The sequence below is a fragment of the Dermochelys coriacea genome, chromosome 20, assembly GCF_009764565.3.
Source record: "Dermochelys coriacea isolate rDerCor1 chromosome 20, rDerCor1.pri.v4, whole genome shotgun sequence".
In the NCBI taxonomy this organism is placed as follows: Eukaryota; Metazoa; Chordata; order Testudines; family Dermochelyidae; genus Dermochelys; species Dermochelys coriacea.
In genome coordinates, this window is record NC_050087.2 from 5,845,517 (window position 1) to 5,866,101 (window position 20,585).

The window sequence follows — 20,585 nt, forward strand, 5'->3', positions numbered from 1 at the left end:
GACTGGGTTGGTATGCAGTTAATTGACTTGAACCTTAATGCTAAAGATGGTCTTAAATTTTTCACATTTCATCCAAGGGTCATGGGCATACTCAGATTACAATTATTTGTTATGTGAGCAATTAAAACAGTTGTCCACTGTCCATGTAGAGCAATATTCACATTTTGTCTTGTTTTTCCCCCCCTCTTTTAGCCTCCCTTTCTTTCAAGCAGAATTGTGGATCAAAGAATTGTAAGTTCCTCACATTTTGATTCTTTCCATTTGCTTTGGTTTGTTTTTATTCAGAAGGTCAACAAATGATCTAACATCTCTAAGATCTAGACCAGTTTTACAAAGTGTGTAGGCACCTAAAGATGCAGATAGGTACCTAATGTGATTTACAAAAACACCTGTCTGCAGCTTTAGTTATCTAAATAACTTTGTATATCTGGCCCCCATCTCTGTCCAGATGGCTAAATTCTCATCCAGGCCCTTATCTGATGTCTTGTCTCGTGCATTCACCTCCTTTCTGTCCTTGACTATTGCAATCTTGCCTCCCTTCAGTCCATTCGGAATCTTGGACCTCTTCCTAGCTTCGATCATATCTCTTCTGTCATGGAATCCATCCCCTGGCTCTGTCTTTCACACGTTGCATACAAGCTTCTTGACCTTTGCCTTAAGGTGCTTTGCACTTTAGCTCCTCCCAGCCTATCAGATCTATCACAGCATTGACAGCTACCTTTCTCCCAGCTTTTTCTACCTGTTCGTCTACTTTTCCCTCAAGTACCTCTGTGCTTTTTCCCATGTCATCCCCTTAAGCATGGTACAAACTTTTCCCAGGAATTACGTATCCTCCCTCAGTTCCCTTCATAAGGTTCACTTCCTCTGTGATGCCTACAGAATGTTTCCAACTTATAACAGTGAGGAAGGTGACAATACAGTGACCAAATAGCAAGTGTGAAAAATCGGGACAGAGGTTGGGGGATAATAGGAGCCTAGGTAAGAAAAAGCCCCAAATACTGGGACTGTCCCTACATATCGGGACATCTGGTCACAAGCTAGATGACAAGCTACATTGTGCATGCGGACTGACTTCAGTGGGAACACTCACATACTGTAAAGTCAAGCATGTGTTGAAGTACTTTGCTGGATCATGGCCAGAGGGCTCAGCACTTTGCAGGATTAAGCCATGTATTAAGTACTGTAGTGACACTGATTCCTATTGCTTTGCTTGGTTCTGGGCTGTGCTATGGTTCTCTTCCTGCTAGAGACACCTGATTCATCCCATTTTTGCCTTGAAAAACAAAAGCAAACCACCACTGCTCCCTCTCTGGAAGTTCTTGGGCTGTAGTGAGACAGGTGGGGTGGGAGAGGACACAGCTGTCTTTTGGAGAGATAGAATCATAGAATATCAGGATTGGAAGGGACCTCAGGAGGTATCTAGTCCAACCCCCTGCTCAAAGCAGGACCAATCCCCAACTAAATCATTCCAGCCAGGGCTTTGTCAAGCCTGACCTTAAAAACCTTTAAGGAAGGAGATTCTACCACCTCCCTAGGTAACCCATTCCAGTGCTTCACCACCCTCCAAAAGTCTGATGCTCTACTGACTGAGCTAACTAGGCTCACAGATGCTGAGATAGAAACTGCTTATTGTTTGCCCACCTGCCTGAAATCTCCACTGTGTGTTCTGTGCGGTGGAAAGTAAGTAACAGAAGGTGAAAAATTCTCAGTATTTCAGGTACTTGGTATTCATAATCCCTTTGCTGCTGCCAGAATACGAACTGTTTAAGCTACCCAAGTAAACATGAATTGCAAATAATACAAAATATGCCTCATAATGCCCGAGCTGTGCACAGTGAATTTGTTAATGTAGGCAAGAAGCTAACCCAGTGGCTGTAGATAGTTTAATACGATCTATTTTCCTTTTGTGGTCCTCTTTAACACCTGCAACAAACATGCCGTTGGTACCAATGTCTTTGTTTTCCAGAACCAGCGTCTACGATTCACGAGCTCGGGAGAGATGGCGTCAAATAGAAGAGCAGAAAGCTTTGGCATTGCAGCTGCAGAGCCAGGTGAAACATCTGGGCATATCTAGCATGGAGCGTTAGGGTTTAAAGCTGCCTTCCAGGTTCTTCAGATAGTTGGTGGCTTAAAATATATAGAGTTGGGAGTAGCCTGAGCCAGTGGATATGCTGCTGGACTGGGGATCACAAATAAATGTGTGCTAAATAGAGGGGATTGCAAATGAAAATGGAAATCAGAAGGGGTCATGAGGAAACAAAACAAAAAATAAACCATAGGGAAGTGGAAGGATTTTATCTCCGCCTTTCCCCTTTTGAGGCCATTGGTGTCTGGGGCAAACGCTACCCATAAGCACCTCTCTCTAGCCTCTGCCTGCCTGGCCAGCTGGCATCATTGGACCTGTGTTGCTCCCTCACTAGCCAAGGTACAGAGCTTATTTGAATCTAGGTCTCCACAGGCAAAGGCTTAAGGGCATGAACCAAAACGCTCCTCCCATTGACTGTCATGGTTTTGGGATTAGGGGCCTTCAGTGCATGGACTCACCCATTACATTGCTCCTTTTGACTTTCTACCATGGAGTTGGCAACCTCTGGCACTCTGCTGCTGGCCTGGGGTTCCGTCCGCTGCCCCCGGGTCCCAGCCACTGGCCCTGCTCACCCGCTGCCGGCCTGGATGGACAGAACCCGGGCCGGCAGTGGGCGAAGTGGGGCTGGCGGCCAGTACCCTGGCTGGCAGGGGCCGGTGGATAAAAACCCAGACCGGCAGCGGGCTGAGCGGCTCAGCCCACTGCCGGTTTGGGGTTCTGTCCGCTGGCCCTCACTGCCGGTCTGGGGTTCCGTCTGCGGCCCCTGTAAATGTAAAAAGTATTACTGGCACACAAAACCTTAAATTAGGGTAAATAAATGAAGACTTGGCACACCACTTCTTAAAGGTTGCCGACCCCTGTTTTATCAGAATCTGTTGCTCTAAAATGAGTCCCTCTGTCCAAGACACTGGTTGGGAATTGGACACTTAATGCCCAGAAGGTGTTACAAAAATCCTCAGCTGTTGTTCTAACCTAAAGATCTCTCTTTCAGAGATTGCAGGAGCAGGAACACTTGATACAGGATCCAGTGGATTTGAATCTTCGAGTGCCTCTTGAGAAAGAGATCCCTGTCACAGTTCTCCCAGAAGAGAAAGAGAATGCTAAATCAGCTGATAATGAAGAGGAATTCCCTGAAATCACAGAGGTAGATCTGCATAGATTATTAACACTTGAGGCAATTAGCAAGTCTTGGAGAAGCACTCGGTGTGGCAGATGTTGATCTTGAAATTGATTCAAAATACCATGGGGAGGAAGGGAAAATAGTACACTAAAAACTGTTCATTAAGTAAAGCAAGGCAGGGTGTCTTTCTAAAAGATATGCTATAGCTCATACAGGAGTTACAGACTTGACGCAGATCTTGATGGATGAGGTTCTCTGGCGTGTGTGATACAGGAGGTCGGACTCCTTTCTGGCCCTAAAATCCAGAATCCCAATGAAGTCAAAGAACAGAGGGGCTTCCACATGGACAGTCTCTGCCCAGTATTGTTCCTGCTGCCATTGCTTCAAGCCAGTTTTGTATTGTTCCAGTGGGGTTAACTAACCAGATGCCTAAATCCTCATTGTGCTTCTGCAGTGTCATTGTCACATCATTCAGAGATGTCTGGTGGTGTGTTCTTAACTTAGACCTTGTCTCCACATAGTTTTTTGTGCCAGATTCCTGAGCTCAGCATTCCAAGATCTTTTTGCTTGTTGGAGCTGTCATAGGACCAAGCCTTTCCCTTTCCTCATTGGAAAGGGAAAGCTCTTTACTAGTTTAGGTAGCTAGAATGCTTGAGTTTGTGGGACTGGAATACCAGAAGCTCCTTTTTGTTCCCATCACATTTGTGTCCTCTGTAGGAAATGGAGAAGGAAATCAAGAGCGTATTCCGCAGTGGAAACCAGGATGAGATCCTGAGCGAAGCTTTTCGGTTAACGATAACCCGGAAAGACATTCAGACTTTGAACAACCTGAACTGGCTTAATGATGAGGTAACTTCTTCACCAACGCAACTGCGGGTTCCTTACTTCTAAAAGTGAAAAGATTCTGGGGGAAGCAGTAGCTACTCCACACTAACTCTCCATGCGGACACTCTTACTGCACACACCCTTAGCTAAACTGTCCGAGGGCACTTTCAGTGCACGCTGAGTGTGTCCACATGGAGAGTTAGTGCAGAATGGCTGATACGCTTTAAAATCCCACCCTAGCTTACTGCATTCATACAGCCCTGGGTAGTAGGGAGAGCTAAGCGCATAATTGACTTTTCAGTTTAGTGCCCCCCCCACCCCCCCCCCCCCCAAAAAAGTTTGGATCCAAGAAACATCAAATGTCAATTCCAGTCAACATTTCTGATTTTTTTTTTTCCTTCAGTTTTGGCTGAAAAAACAATCCACCAAATTTGACCCAGATTCAAAACTAGTTTCTGTGCTCCAAAAAATTCATTTTTCAGCAATTTACTATTAAAATTTTTTTTTTTGCCCTGCTCTAGTAAGTAGACTTATCACCTTTTCTTCCCCCTCACCCCCCTTCTTCTCTAAGGCTACTGAGGAAGGAGTGGGCTGATGGTGGATAATCTGAATGGGCAGCGTTTTGCTAAATTTTAACGTAAGGGCTACTCTTCCATAGTGCAGAATGGATACCTGTAGCTACGCTGTAGGAACTCTGAAGAAATAACTACTACTTAGTAGAGCTTAGGACCAAAATTTCAAAATCCAAGTCATTAACATTAAGTTCTGAAATCTGTTTTTAGAAAATACTCTTTTGCTCAGAAAACTTCACTTTTTCACGTGCATGCAAAGTAATTATTGCAAAGTTATCAGCAGTATAACACTGACACACATGGATGATTTTCCCTCCCAGATAATTAATTTCTACATGAATTTGCTGATGGAGCGAAGCAAAGAGAAGGGGTTGCCAACAGTTCATGCATTTAATACCTTCTTTTTTACCAAATTAAAAACTGCTGGGTACCAAGCAGTGAAACGGTGGACAAAAAAAGTAGATGTTTTCTCTGTGGATGTTCTCTTGGTGCCTATTCATCTTGGAGTCCATTGGTGCCTAGCCGTGAGTATTAATTTGTTTAATGTATTAAAAAGAATGAATAGCTGGAACAGATGCAGCATGAATTTGTTTAACCTCCCCATCTCTTTTGTGGTTTGTGCACCAGGCAGATATACACTGAGAAATTCACATTCATGGCTAAAGATCAGGAATTCTATGGTGGGCCACAAAATATGTGTAATTTTTAAAGCGTGATTCTAACCTAAAAAGTGGCTCTGTAAAAATGAGATGATACCATTTTTGTCTTGCTGGGATTCATGTCAGATTTGCTCAGTTTTTGCATAGAGATTTCACCCCATTGGTCCCACAAAACTCATCCTACGCTCTGACAGCCAGTCAAGGTTTTTCACTTTGATTTATGATTACCAGTAATAAAGGGTTCCGTGGGCCAAATTAAGCCCTCTGCTGTACCTGCACAACTCCATGGTCCCTCCAAGACACCTGTCCAAACCTACCTGAGGTTGATAAGAGAAACATGGAAAAGCAGCAGTGGTGACAGTGAGCAGCAAAACTAGATGTGTCCTCTCTTTCTACTACCCTTGGAATACTGCATGCAGTTCTTGGCACTTCAGCACTAGAAAGATGTAGCCCAATTGGAGGGAGTGCAGAATTAAGCAACCTCCTGCTACCTTACAATAGCAATAGGCATGTGAAATTTAAGAGCAGGAGTAAGTAGAATAGTAATTGAGGAAAAGGGTGGTGCAGTAGTTAAAGTGCTAGCCCTGGACTCAGGAGACCTGGGTTCAATTTCCTGCTCCACCACAGACATCCTGTGTGACCTTGGCCAAGTCACTTAGTCTCTCTGTGCCTCGTTTCCTCAGTTGTAAAAATGAGGATAATAGCCTTGCCCTTCCCCACAGAGGTGTGTTGTGAGTATAAATATGTTAAAGATTGCACAGTGCACTGATACTGTGGTAATGGCCATAAAAGGACCATTGATAGAAAAGTCCTCCGAGAAATCCTTGAGATTTCAAGGGACATCCCTGTGGATTGTCTAAATTCTTGTCAGTTTTTTTTTCTTATCCTTGCTTTATAGTGAATACGGCTCTAGATTTGCAGAACATATGTCCTGGGAAAGAGGAAGTCACTTACTATTGTTTACTATTATTAACAAGTCTTTCTCTTTATGTAGGTTATAGACTTCAGGAAGAAAACCATCACCTATTACGATTCCATGGGTGGAATAAACAACGAAGCCTGCAGGATACTGTTGTGAGTAGCTGATCTGTATTTGAGTGTCACTGTTTTTTTAAATTTACAAATATTCCCATCCCTTACTAAATGATGAAGTAACACATGAGAAATTTAAGATTCCGAGAATAGATGGAAAGCCATGCTCTTGGCCACAACTAGTAGCTGAACATCAAGAAGCAGCTAAGAATACAGCAAGGAGCCTGCTCCCACCGTGTTTTGGTCAAAGGCACACCCTCTTAGCTGAGGGAGCAGGTGTTGCCACCATTTCTTCCAGCTGTTTCCCCACAGTGTAACTTCTGTTTTATGTGGGGTTGGCCTAACCTCGCTAACTCTCATCCCAAAACCCAGCCTCTACTTAACACTGGGGAATCTGAGCTTCTGCCATATCTGGGCCTAAGGAAATAAACACATGGATCTGTGACATTGGTATACTGAAGACATTGTAGTCCTCTGCCTCGCTATCTTCTCTAAGAACCACCTGTGTTGAACAGAAAGGTGATGAAATAAAACTATGTGGGTGCATTACATAAGTGGTCCATCAGGGTATGCAAACTATTGTACAATGCTATTCTCTATGTCCAGGGAATGGAACCACAGGAGCACCTGGGCCTTTCCTTGTCAAGGCTCCTAGGTGTGTCGCTGACCGATCTAAAAGAATCAGCACTTGATCTTCATCTGTTGCCAGAAGATCGTCAGCCAGTGAGACCAGAGTAGTTTCCATAAAATACTCAGTCTTAAAACCCCCCACTGACCTATAAATTACAGACATCGGAGCACTCCAGCTATCTCCAGATTCTATGCTACCACTTTTTCTGTGATCTTTGTCACAGTGCAGGGCAGCTACACCTGGATACCCCCTCAATAGTTCAGCAAGGGCACCTGCTCTCTGCTTTCAGCTCCCTCAGCTGTTGCCTTTCTGTGGTGGAGACCTCCATCTCTCTTCTGACTAGGATATTCCCAGACTACACAGTTCTCTTGTCTTTATTGTGTAACTCCCAGCACGGTCAGATTGTCCCAGAGTGCCTTCTTGCTTTCTCTTCGCAGATGGGTAACAGTGTAAGGGCTACAGATAAAAGTGATCACACACCATTTTCTAGGCAAACCTGCTTCAGTCTTAAGGTAAAAAGCATTACAGAGAAAACCTATTAAAACACAATAAAAGAACCTACATGCATACTAGTAGATTTATCAGAGATCATCGCAATCCTCACATAGGCCTGTCAGGTGCAGTCTTTTAATACCTTCCTTAGGGGCATCCTTGTGGTTACAAGTTCATCAGAGACTCAGCTTCAAACAAGCACACTCATAACATGTTCAGTTCCTTTTTATACACTTCAGGAGTCTTTGAACAGGAGTTTCCAGGAGCAGGAAGTATGCAAAGGATCTCTCTTCCCTAGGGCATATCTTCAAAAGGTTGGCTTTGGAGTGGGAAAATTTGTATTCTCCTCACCTCAGGATATTTCCTGCAGAAATCCACTTCTCATGTATTGTTCCAAAAAAACCTTTAGACTTCCTCATACCTTCCAGAGATGAACGCAATCTTGTCTTTCTGCTATAGAAGTCTGTAAAATCTCACAATAGTACATAAACATTTGCATTTGTAATACAATGACGGCCAAAACCACTAATTCAGTAAGATTGAATTTAATTCAATAAACGTAATCTTAACTTCATTAAGTTTGCTCTGGATATTTCAGGAAATTGTCAATTCATCACAATCTCTCTAAAAGAAAGAAAACAGGACTGATTTTCAGATCAAAGAGATGGATTCTGGTCAAGAATCCAACATCCGCCTCTTTGAGAGATGGCACCTGTTGACATCTCCGGGAATGAACCCAGTGTTTCCGCTCTGGATTTTGCAAGCCTAGTGCCCATGTACTTACCTTGGCCTGTTCATGGCAAATAGCTTGGTAACCTAGCTCCTCCATTGCAGAGTGACACATTCCTCCTGCTTTCCCTCCACCCTTCAAAAACCACGAAACATATCACTCTCCCATATCACTTCTCTTTTAAGAACCATGGTGCCCTAGTGGTGGGTGGCTTGTTCCTTAGCTACTGTTACCAACCTGGACTAGGGCTAAGATATTTTCTCTTGGACTCATGCTGAAAATCAGTTCTGCTGTCTTGCCTGTGAGCATGACTCTCAGATATATGTGGAACCTTCAGTGCGAACAGGCTTGCCCCAAAGAGTCTGGAGACTTGAAAGGAGCTTTCATTTGAAGTATTGCGAAATCCAGAAAAGAAAAGAAATGAAGCCATCCAGTTTGAAGCAGACCCTGCACGTTCCCAAACCGAGAAGCTGGGTCGTTAGAACAGGGTTACAAATGCAGCAGGGTACAAAACGGGCAAAAACTTTCAAAGGTTCCCAAGTCCTATTTTCAGAAGTCTTTGAAGTGCAGAGGTCCCCAAGTCTCATTTAAAATCAGTGGGACTTAGACTCAAGCAACTTTTGAATATAGGACTCAGGCTGCTATGTCCCTTAACGCATTTCTTATTCTAGGGTTAAATTGGTCTGGTAGCTAAATCTCTCTTTAGAGTCACAGCGCACTCAAGTGATGCGCTCCGGTATTGCAGGGGATGTGTTTTGTACTTTTTCTCAGGTTTCTGAAATCCTTTCTGGTTTCTCTCTGTTTGCACCGAGTGAGTCATATATTTAGAATTGGAACAGTCTGCTATAATGTAAATGTTATGTAAATGAAATATGGACATGAAGGAGACAAGTGCAATATAAATGCCTAGCTAGGAATCCCTTTCAATATAATATTGATTGTATTTAGCACCTTTCATCCCTTAAGATCTCCAAGTGCTTTCTGAGTTCCATATGCCAGAATCACTTCACTCACTCCAAAAATAGCTCCATAGCTCTTCCATTTCTAAGTAGCTAGACTGAGAGAGTCATAGATTCCAAGGCCAGAAGAGACCATTGTGATCATTTAGCCTATCTTCCTGGATAGCACAGGCCAGAGAACTTCCCTAAAATAATTCCTAGAGCAGCTCTTGTAGCAAAACATCCAGTCTTCATTTAAAAACTGTCATTGATGGAAAATCCACCATGACCCAGGTAAATTGTTCCAATGATTGATTAATCTCACTGTTAAAAAATGTACACCTTATTTCCAGTCTGAATGAGACAAATCTGTGAGAAAGGAAGAATTATGAGAAAAACATAAAACCTCTGAAAATGGGCTTAAAATACAGTGGTCTCAGACTTAACTGCTGTTGCGATAGCAAGAAGTCACCAACATCTGGTAAATAAGGCTACAACTGAGATGTGGTCAAGCAAGTCAGGAGGTTCTGCCTAATAGTGCATTTAGGCTTTGGGCTGAGGACCCAGCTCTTTAGATCGCTAGCTAACAAAACTGTTAAGCTACCACATAATGGCCTTAGATTTTGGTCTATTGGCTAATGGGATAGGTGGGATTTGAGATAGAGACCCAAGATTTCAGCCTATTGGCTAACAGCACGGTTGGAATCGACAGTAGCAATGTGCAATTACAGCTCATTCTTGCCCGTGCCATAATTGCTTTTGCTTTGTTTCCTTTTAGGAGGCTTTTTTGGTTGAATGCACTGGGAGGATCACACCGGGAAGAGGGGACGGAGGTCCTATTCATGGTTAGTGACCCTTTCATGCTTTCAATCTTTAGAGCTTCCTGAAGGTGGTGAGTTTTTAAATAATTTTTAGCCCCATTTTACTGATGGGAATGATTTTCTGGCATAGAGCAGTTCGGTGATTTGCTGAAGATCACATGGCCAGGAATGAATAATGGTTCCCCAGCTTTCTATAGCTGGGTGAATGTCATGGGAGTTGTGCTCTGTGTTGCTATTTGGGGGCCTGGAGTATGTGAATGTCATGGTAGCTGTGCATTAGACCTTGCAAGCGAAGTAGGGTTGGGCCTGGTCAGTATTTGGATGGGAGATCTTTCAAGAAGTTGATGGTGGTTATTCAGCTTGTTTTTTTGATTATTCTCCTTCATAAATCCAGTACCTGGTAGCAAAGTACCCTGTGCTATACCAGGAGGTTCTGCGTTTTGACTCGGGCTTGTACACGCTACCTCTTACGTCGGCATAACTGATGTCACTCAGGTGTGTGAATAACACCCTGACCAATGTAAGTTGTGCCGATATGGACAGTGTTATGTTAGCGGGAGAGCTTCTCCCACCGACATAGCTACCGCCTCTCGTGGAAGCGGTTATCATGCCAGCAGGAGAGCTCTCTCCTCTTGGCATAGAGCATCTTCACCAGACGTGCTACAGTGGCACAGCTATGCTGCTGTAACACTTCTAGTATAGACTAACCCCCAGATGTAAAACTAAGGTCTTTACCTCTTATGGTCATTACAAATCTCAGTATCATTTTCTCAAGAATAGGTGTGTTAAAGGGACCACTTAAAAATCAAACTTACTAAATCTTTTTACGTATGGTTATAAGTCTCATCTAAGAATGCCTAGAACTTGAAAGATAAGAGGGGAAAGTTTTCCCTGGTTTTTCAATTTTTTAAACCGTGTGCATGTAGCAGCACATTGTGTCATCAATTTCAATGTTTTACCTTCAGAGTCAGTCAATTTCTTCTTGTTTGTGAAGATCTTGGAGGGAAAAATATTTTAAAATTTACATTATAAATCCACAGGAATTTATTGGGGGGGGATTTAGGAGCTGAAGACTCTTAGCTATACTATTTTAAAAAAAACCTGACTATATCAATTTGATTTATCCCTTTTAATCCAAATGTCATGACCAAATGCAACCTGGAAAAATTAAATTTCTGCCTCCAGAAATTTCCTCAAGCAGTTTCAACTGGAGAGATGCATTTTCTTTCTCTTCCTAAAAACTTGTTCTGGGTTGTTGCTTATGCACAGTTGTTGCCATTTATATGTGGCTACATTCATGAAGTAGCTTGAGTGGTCCTTATGTGTGCAGACTGTAAATCACCAAGGGATACTTCTGGAAAACAGCATAAGAGATGGTCACTGTTAATGATACGTATGTAGCTGTTAATTCCCGTGCTGTTCTAGAAATCATAATGTAGAATTTCCTGGCCTTTGTGCATTTACCCTCTCAACCCTGCATTGCAGTAATATGGTTTGCAATTACTCTAGATCTAAATTTCTAGATTACATGAGCCGACGAATCTAGTTCTTCACTAGAGCTCATATGCTGTGTTTATACCTCAGCTGCATTTCCTTTACCCACTACACCTTGATCCTGCTCTTGACTCCCCAGGCCTGCCCAGAGTCTCAGGGTTCACCCACAGAGATCCAGTTGCAGAACTGAGGTCTCATTCTGAAATACATTCCAGTTGATCTCACATGGTGCATTCTTCATAAATCTGCTATTTATTGTTCTGAGTGCTATTCTCTTTAGAGTGTTTGCATATCAGTATTCTCTTTGGTTATGTCATTATTTTACTAGGGATTGAATTTAGATGTGCAGATTGGTAGGATTTCTTCTTTTTAAAAAAGAAATCCTGAGAGTGCTTGTATAGTGCAATGAAAGATACAAAGCACTGAAGAATAAGAAACAGGCAAGTTCTTGTTTTCCCTAGATCTTGACCTTTTCCCCCAGAACCATAGGATTGGGCTGCACCTATCTGCCAGTATATACCGTGGGCAGCTCAGACTTCTGCACAGGGGCTCTGCCACACTTCCAAACAGTCCCTCACAAGATTCTCTTCCTCTGGCGAGCTGTACATGGTGGGGGCTCAGCTCTCCCTTCTTCCCGTTTACAGACTTTTTTGTGAGTTTGGGGCTAGTTGTGAGCAATTTCCTCCCCCCACCCACCCAACCTCTTTCCTTCTCTGGGGCCAAAACTTGGAGATTTTTTAAAACCTCCAATAAGAGAAGGCTCTTCTCCAGAACTGCACCACCTTCCAACCTCCTTTCATGTACTTGTCACCGTCCTTTCCTCACAGCCTGGCTGAGTCAGCCAGCTGGAATAAGCGAAAGGCAAGGAGACCCCTACTTAGAAGCCATTGTAGAGATTGCAGTGAGCCAGCAGATCCTTGCTTAGCCAAGTGAAAGGGCTTGGAGTCTAGACAGCTTATTGAGGCTTCTCCATTTCCCCCCATGCCAGCAGACACTGGTAGAAAATATATTGCTTGGAACAATCTAATTCCAGCTGATATCCAGGGAGCTAGACCTCCCCCACCAGGCCCTATTTGCATCCAGCAAAATGCAGATTGCCTTTTCTCAAACGAAACATACCAATGATCACCAGGAATGGACACTTCGGTGAAGGAAGGATGGACTCTTCATTCAGGGCTGTTCCAAGTTATCTACCTGCTGTCAGCTTAGCTACTCTGCTTTCATATACTTTGCCCATCTTATGTGCCTATGAGAGAATCTGCCATCATTTCAGCATGTAGATTCAAGTAACCCCTTGAAGAAACACTTCTAGCACAGTGGTCATGTTTTGGGACTGCCCCAAGTCTTGTTCTTTCCACAGATCCTGGAAATCGGGAATAGACAACCTGACTGTTCTTATCTCTAGGAGGCTGATGACCTGGAGTGTCTCTGACCTTGATTACATTCGCCATGGATGGAGGAGCCCCATCTGTGCTGCTTGTCTTGAGGCTGATGTCCATTGGCAGGATTTGCCAATGGGGTTTGCAAAGGAAGAATTCTGCTATTAGATGGACTTTAATTTTTCCTCCAGCCAGGGGATGGAATTACTGGGTGGCTTCCTCATCTTCCTTTATGTTGAGACTGTTTCCAAGCATCTAAGAGGAATCCTTGAAGCTCTTTTAGGTGCAGCCTTGCCCATGAGGTTATCTCTGTGAAGACAGAAGGTAAAGCTGGATGGTGAAGCTCTGCTTCTTCACACCTATAGGAATATGGGAAAATTCTCCCACAAGTGCCACGGTGGTAGAATTGACCCCTGCTTTCATGGACTTCTTTGCAGGGTGGCTTTGAGCTAGGCCTCAGACATCCTACCATTGCACTTCATGTCTTGCCATGTGTCATCAGCTCTGGCTCAGGCAAGTCTGCAGTGGATCACGTTTCCTTAGGCCGGCACCTCTGTCCAAACTGACAACCAACTCTGTTTTCTTTAGCTGGGATCTTCCCACTGTGCTACTGGCTTCTGTGACCCATCCATTCAAACTCATGGTATTTAATCTCTGTTTCATTTTTGTGCTTACTGATCGAAACCACCACGGCAAGAAGAATCCCTGAAATTTCTGCTTTGAGAAGATGCAAGCCCTGTGGGACCTTCCAAAGGGACAACATTTTTCTTTAGAGTTCAGAGTCCTTTGTAACCAAGATTTTAAGCCTGCATTCCCTACCTTACAGGAAATCAGTTGGTCTGTCCAAGGTAGCTGAAGGAAAATTGAAAATTTACTTTAGGAGAACCGAACAGCTGAGGGGAAATATCATTTGTTCATCACCATTCAGCCTTAATGCCTGGGTTTGGTGGAGCTTCGGAATCCTCCCACGCCAGGCAGAGCTCTGCGTCACCACGGCTTGCGCAGCTTCCGATAAACCGATTCCAGAGTGGATTGGAGCCCTGTCAACCCACCCCAGCATCCTGAGCAGAAAGTGCCTTAACTACTACTGAGGAAACCAACAGCAAAGCTGGCCCCTGGTCATCCATCAGCATCTGCAGCAGCCTCCTTCAGCAGGAAGGTGCTCCCAGGAGCAGTCCTAAAATACTAATTTTTAGGGAAGGGGGAAATTGCATTCTTTGAACGCTCTTCTTTCTTCCCACCCTGCCAGTGTTTCCATACCCTAGTTGCTTGGGGCTGGGGATAAGGTCAAGGTCCAGAACTGAAAATCTGATTTTTTTTTTTCCCTTTTTAGGAGTGACCTCATCCCCAATCCATCCCACCAAGATTAGTTCTTTGGATGATTTTTGCGATGGCCTCTTTGGAGTCCATGCCTACAGCCTGCATAAGAGGTTTATAATAAATCTACTGATAAGACATTTAGGATTTCAATGCAGCGTGGAAGCACTCACCTGGAGAGGGATTGTTTTGAGGTGTGGCCTTCAAAGAGAGGTCTGAGTTGTCTCTGGAGGAGAGACACGGCCCAAATGTCTGACAGGGACAGAAGTCCTTTCCAGAAAAGAAATAACTAGGCAACAGATTTTCCATTATTTCACTGGTACCACACTTGCCCTTTTCCAGTCCTCAGGCACCTGCCCTGATCTCAGTGATGGCTCAGAAGTGAAGGCCAACTTGTGAATAAATTCACGAGCCTATTCCTTGGCAACCCTAGGCCTCATTTAATCTGGGCTTGCTCTCTTGAATGGATTGTTTTCCTATTTTCCCTTACATTTTGTGTCATCAGATAGAAGTCTTCAAGGAATTTCCCTGCTGTCAGATTGGCAGGGACCTGGGGGAAGGGGTGTTGCATACTTCAAAGCATGGGGCATGGTTTACCTGTGATCCTTTGGGCATATTTTACCTAATCAATTCTTGCCATTGCAGGGGCCTTGGGCATCGATGGCACCTCAGTCTCTCCTAGTCTCTGTATGTGGTACACAGCTTAGTGTCCTGAAGACTGAAACACTTCGGTCTAACTAAAGATTTTGGGCTTAATGTAGGAGTATTTGGGTGAAAGTTAATAGCCTGTGATATACAGAAGGTCAGGATAGTAGATCTGATGGTCCCTTTGGTCCTTAAACTCTGAAAATATTATTTCTCATGTTGTAGACAGATTTTATAGAGCAATTTTATAGCTTGGCCTTTCTAGACTTCTGTATAGGAGTTGTCCTGACTTATTAATGCATCATCTTTGTTGCCAGTATTCCTTTCATCCCAGTGGATTTGTAAAAACCCTGTCTGTTCCCCTTTGGTTAGCAGTAGTTCATTCTGCTGCCCTGATTCCACCGCTGCTTTAGTTAGTATAGCGGGTGTATTCTGTTGGATTCTCTCCTCCTTTTTTCTGGTGCACTCATTTTTTCCCTGCACCTCTTTGGTGTTACTTTGGCTACTTCGTTTTTTTGCATTCTCTTGATGGCTTTTGTGGTCTGATGCACCTTAATTTTGGTGTTTTCAGATGTCCCATTTTCCCACTGCTGGACTGAGTGTGATTTGCTCACTAGATTTAATTCCCCAAAAATGCTCCCTTGAAATCTAATATCCTTGAGTCTTTGCAGTGCGCACCCCCCCTCCCCGGCATTACTATATTGCTTTCAGATAACTCCTGGCCACTAGTTCTAAGCTTTCCTGTTACACACACACTCTGTCGATCCCTCCATATTGGTAAGGAAAAGATCAAACGTTATATCAATGACAGAATGGAACCCTGGATGAAGAGGTCTTGGAAAAAAGATTGCGGAGTGTTAGAACCGATGTTAGCAAGTTACATAGTGTCCTTCAAAGTTTAGCGTCCAGATTACTATTTAACATCTACATACCTGCAACGAATTGCTCTTGTCCACATTCACTGAGGACAGCACATTAAAGTGGGAGGAGGAGATGATGAATGAGGACAGCAAAATGTGAGAGACAACAAATTATAGGAAGCTCTAGATACAGGAGAAGTGAGTTCAGTCTCCAAACCTAAAGCTCATTTTGAAGGAGCCTTTTCAGCCAAGCCAGTGGCTATTTTGGCTCTTCCATATCATGAGTCACCCCTTAATTAATCAGGAGATTTCTGCTGATGTTTTTGTGGCTTTGACCCTTGGCTCAGTGGATATTTTCGGGATGAGTTTCAGAGCTTTGCTCAGTCCTACTTTAGATTGCCTAGAACTTAAAAATTCTATGTTAAAAAGCAAGAACTGCCAAGGGTGAGAGAGGAAAATATTAAATTTCCGAAGCCTAGTTCTCAGAATTAATTTGGAGATGGAAGTTTTAGATAAACTGTGAATTAAAAACTGATGTTTGTTTGTTTTCCTCTCTAAGCACATTCTCTGTCCCCTGTTTCCTGCAGGCAATACTTAAAACAGGAAAGTCTTGACAAAAAACGGAAAGAATTTGATGCTAACGGCTGGTTGTTGCTCAGCAAGAAGAGTCAGGTGCGTTGGTCTCATGCAGTTGGAGCCCATAGTAGGGGACCTAGAGAGCTGCACAAATTGTATCGTGGCCTAATCATTCCCCATTGTTAATCTCTCACTGTCACTTGACGGTTGTGCATGGGAAAGCTGCTCTTCTCCAAGATGAGTCAGCAGCAGCCCCAAGGGGTTGCATCTCATGTGTGCTCTATGCATAACACTTCCATCCCACCAGGGAAGAAGGATGGTTGTGTGGTTAAGGCAGTGAAATGGGAGTTAGAAGGACCCAGGTTCTGTTCCTGGCTCTGCTACAGCCTTTTTATGTGGCCTAAAGCAAGTCACTGCTCTCTCTGCCTCCATTTCCCATCTGTAAAATGAGGCTAATCCTCCCCGCTTCTCTACAGGGGTGTTGTAAAGACAAGTTCATGAATGACTGAGATCCTCAGACCCTAGGTTGCCTAGAGTCCATGATGCACCATCAGTCTCCTCATTTCAGTTGCTTCCCAGGGTGGGTTGCTCCTCACTTTGGTTTTTTTCATCTCCATTTTACCAGGCTACTATTGGCCCATCTGTTTCAAAGCTTCATTTTGCCCCAACTCCCTAAATCTCAAGAACATGGAGACACCCTGGGGTTTTCTTACAAGCTTCATTGCTCATGGCCCTTTATCTGTGGAGCGTTTGCTAAAGCTGAGGGGAGATTTTGGTCTCGTCTAAATCTAGAGGCTCAGGGCTTGTTTTTACTGTTAAAGGAAATCCCTCAACAAATGAATGGCAGCGACTGTGGAATGTTTGCCTGCAAATACGCGGACTGCATTACCAAAGAGAGACCGATCAATTTCACTCAGGTAAGCTGGGCATTGACATGTTGGGGTGCGCTGTGGGAGTAACGCAGGATCCCACTGGCAGCGGGTTGGCTCACACGGAACAATGATAGGAGGGTCAATAATGATGTTGCCAATTGACACTAAATGTCTATTTTCCAGATCTTCTGCTCCTTTCTCAGTTGTCCATGTCTTCTAATAATTTTCCACACTTAGCACAATCATTCATTAGGTCCCTTAACACCCCAGGATTCATAGGACTGGATGACACATTTGTATATCTTCAGATTTTGTTTTCCCCTTCATCAATAGCTATTTTAGAGGGTCCTCCTTGCTAGCTGTGCTATTCTCTTTATGTGGGGGTAAAGTTCTTTCTTGTGCAAAGGGCAAGGTGTGCGCATCACTTAAGTTCTCAGAGTAGGCCTTACCAGGACTCCATTTGCACAGAGGATTTCTACTGGCCATACAAATTTATGCCACCAAAGCACCCCCACCCTCCCCAGTGTAAACACTCTTTTGTACCTTTTAAGTGTTTAATAGTAGATTGGCTTGAAAAGACCGTAATGATCATTGTTTCCTCTCTGCTCACATGCAGTGAAAAGAATTAAGGTTGAGATTTTCACAGTAGCTTAAGGGAGTTAGGTGCTCAAATCCCACTGAATTTCAATTAAGGCACTTGGTTACATTTCATGGGGAACAAGCATGTGTAATTAATGCGCACTCTGTGGCGATCGGGTGTAGAAACCATCTATTAGGAAAAGGGGCATTAATGTGAGTGTCTTCTTCTCTCTCCCTTCTCCCAAGCAACACATGCCCTACTTCCGCAAGCGGATGGCCTGGGAGATCCTCCATCGCAAGCTGTTATGATGACACTGTGCCAAAAGCTGGATCCTTGAGAGATTCTGTCAAAAGCGTCCAGACTCGCCCCTCTCAGCAATCAGCAATGTCCACTCCAACAGACATGGGACTTGCACTGGTTTCCAATCAAAGAAATCTTAAATGACTCAGTATGAGTTTTTATGAACTCTGCTCATGGACCAGTGCATGATGGGAACTGTCAGAAGCACACTCGCCTTGTTTTTTTTTTTGTATTTTGAAACCTATTTTTACAATCCAGTGGACAACTTTGGACATTCAAGAAATTTATTTTCTGCTTCTAGAATATCTCGCTGTCAGTTCCACAGGGCTGATTGCTCTACACTTACAGGTGTCTAGATTTCAGGGAAGGGGAAAGCAGTTATATGGGTTTCAGCATTCCCACTGTGAGCAGAAGAACCTAACTCTTAACCTTCGTGGTGGGTGGGGTGGGATTTTATGTAATGGGAATACTTGGGGATGGAAGCTTTGTGGGCTGTTAGATACCGGCACATAGGAAGCAGCTGCTCTGTTGATTGCCAGCAAATGGGTGTGCTTGCAACTGGTAGGAACTGGACAAGAAAATGCAAACCCTTTGTGTTGGTCAGAAATGGTGATTCTAACAAGGACTCGTTGGTTTTTTGTATCTGTCCTGCTAGTGACTTCTCTGCTCTCTTTCAAAGCCAGCATTTTTTTTCCCCTAATGGCAAGCTCAGCCGACGGTCCCCTGAAATCAATGCCTACCTGTCAGTCGTGCCCATGGTGCCTGAGACGGAATAGGATATGGCGCTTGCTTCTTGTAGAGCTGACAGGAAAACTACAAGCATGGGATAGTTTCTTTTGCGAGCAGATTTTTAAACAGCCAGGAGTGAGATGATCCATGAGGCTGGATTTGTTTGGATCAGGTGCCACTTCTGCAGCATCATTTTTCTGACCAAGGAAAATAAGTCTCCCAATTTTTAACATAAAATGTTGTTTATGGAATTCAGGTACACATACAACTTCTTGTAGGTTAGGACAAGCGTACTGAGTATGATTCATTGTTTCTTATATTTATATTTGACAAGTGTTTCCCAGAGCAACAAAGAACAAACAATTTAATATGTATCTTGTTCTGCAGCTGTCGTCTTGCTTCCTTGATTTTTAAAGTCCTGCCAAGAGACAATGGATTTGATTCTTGCCAGTCACCTTCATTCAGGGCATGCATTTACAGCTGAGCAGTGTGGGTGTGAAACACCCCGTATCTGAACTCTCCCCCCCACTGCTTGCTAACATTTTGCCTAGGTATAAATGATGACACAAGGTGCGAGGCTGTGGTGTTGGATCCAGGCTCTGGATCGAGGTTAAAACGTGCTTCCAGAGGCATCATTTTTAGGTACATTCAGGCTGAGATTTTCAAAGAACCTAAGGGAATTAAGCACCAAAATCCCATTGATGTTCAGTGAGGAATTAGAAATAAAATTTTTAGAAGCACTTAAGCCTGTTGAAAGTCAATGGGATTTAGGCATTTAAGTCATTTAGGTATTTCTGAAAACTTTTCCCTGCGTGTTTGACTCCCTTATCATTTGAAAATCCCAGCCTTTGTTTTTGCTGATGCATTCAGCTGTCTAATTTATTTTGAAGCCTGGTGTTTTTGTTTTTTGGGGGGTGGTGGGGGTCAGGGTATGTGTGTGGAGGGGATGTTTGACTACAATTTCCCAAACCACCAAGCCTAGTTTCTCTCTCCAATTTATGTATCTTTTTAATTATCAAGTAAAGAATTCAATAATGTGCTTTTGTATTTTGTCTCCAAATAGGGAATATTTTATACATTTTTTCGGTACCTGTATAAGCAGTAGTTTTGTACAAAATGTCCCCACAACTAGGTTGTGTTCTTCATAGACTGGTTCATAACTTCCTTCGTCTGTGTGTGTTTTATACCAAGCTCATTTAGTACCTTTTTTATCTTTTACTTCAAGTAAAGATCTGAAAACTGAAACTGTATTTTTTGTAATGTTGCATTGTTAAATAAAACTGTCTGTAAAACTATCTATCCTAATAACAAAGGGACTCCAACATTTTTTCTCTAACGAACTGTTCATATATATGGATGGCAAATTTACTTAATACATTTTTTTGTATTTTGAAATAAATATCACTTTCAATAAGCTGTCCACGCTGACTAGTTTTAGTTTTTCCCCCAAGTCATTTCTTTACCTGGGGCCCTAAGAGGAAAGACGCATTTCATGATGAAAGATGTTTTTGGAGGATTCCCAGCTTCTGGCTTGAAGGTTCTTTCCTTTTCAGACGTTTGAAATGATTGTCTCTGGTTCAGCTGGTTTGTATGAGCTGTCTGTGGACCTGCTCCCATCTGTGGCACATCCCCATTATTATGGTATCATGTAAACTCTGCTGTTCTGCCTGTGGTACACCGCCTGTATGGGTTGTACTTGAAGATGCTGTGGACCTGATTCTCAGTAACCTCATTCCTGCATTTAAGCCACCCAATCCAGAGACTATGAAGGTTCCTGCCTCGTGTGTACCCACCTTCCTTCCCAGTGTAACTTAGAGCAGCCTCAAGGTTGCTCTAATTTAAGTTTGGCTTCCCATGGTCCCTTGGAAGCAGGGGAAAAGCTGCAGTGCAGTCTGGCTGTCCCCCCTTCCAGGGGTTGGGAGCAAGG

General features: G+C 43.4%; 1 protein-coding gene across 5 annotated transcripts in view; it reads left to right on the forward strand.

Moving 5' to 3' along the window:
* Positions 1-20,078, forward strand: part of SENP1 (SUMO specific peptidase 1) — a 33,624-nt gene extending 13,546 nt beyond the window's left edge. Inside the window, exons 10-18 of one of the 5 annotated variants that reach the window (XR_006278364.1) lie at positions 193-231; positions 1,967-2,051; positions 3,078-3,230; positions 3,924-4,055; positions 4,924-5,127; positions 6,257-6,336; positions 9,864-9,930; positions 16,189-16,273; positions 16,999-17,094. Coding sequence is in view for 4 of the 5 variants with exons in the window: in XM_043506676.1 (XP_043362611.1) it covers positions 193-231; positions 1,967-2,051; positions 3,078-3,230; positions 3,924-4,055; positions 4,924-5,127; positions 6,257-6,336; positions 16,189-16,273; positions 16,999-17,094; positions 17,875-17,937 (937 nt within the window). In the remaining variant the exon portion in view is untranslated. Of the gene's footprint in view, positions 1-192; positions 232-1,966; positions 2,052-3,077; positions 3,231-3,923; positions 4,056-4,923; positions 5,128-6,256; positions 6,337-9,863; positions 9,931-16,188; positions 16,274-16,998; positions 17,095-17,874 lie in introns of those variants that run through there. The other 4 variants (XM_043506676.1, XM_043506672.1, XM_043506675.1 and 1 more) reach the window with 4 other exon arrangements.
* Positions 20,079-20,585: the final 507 nt, after the last annotated feature.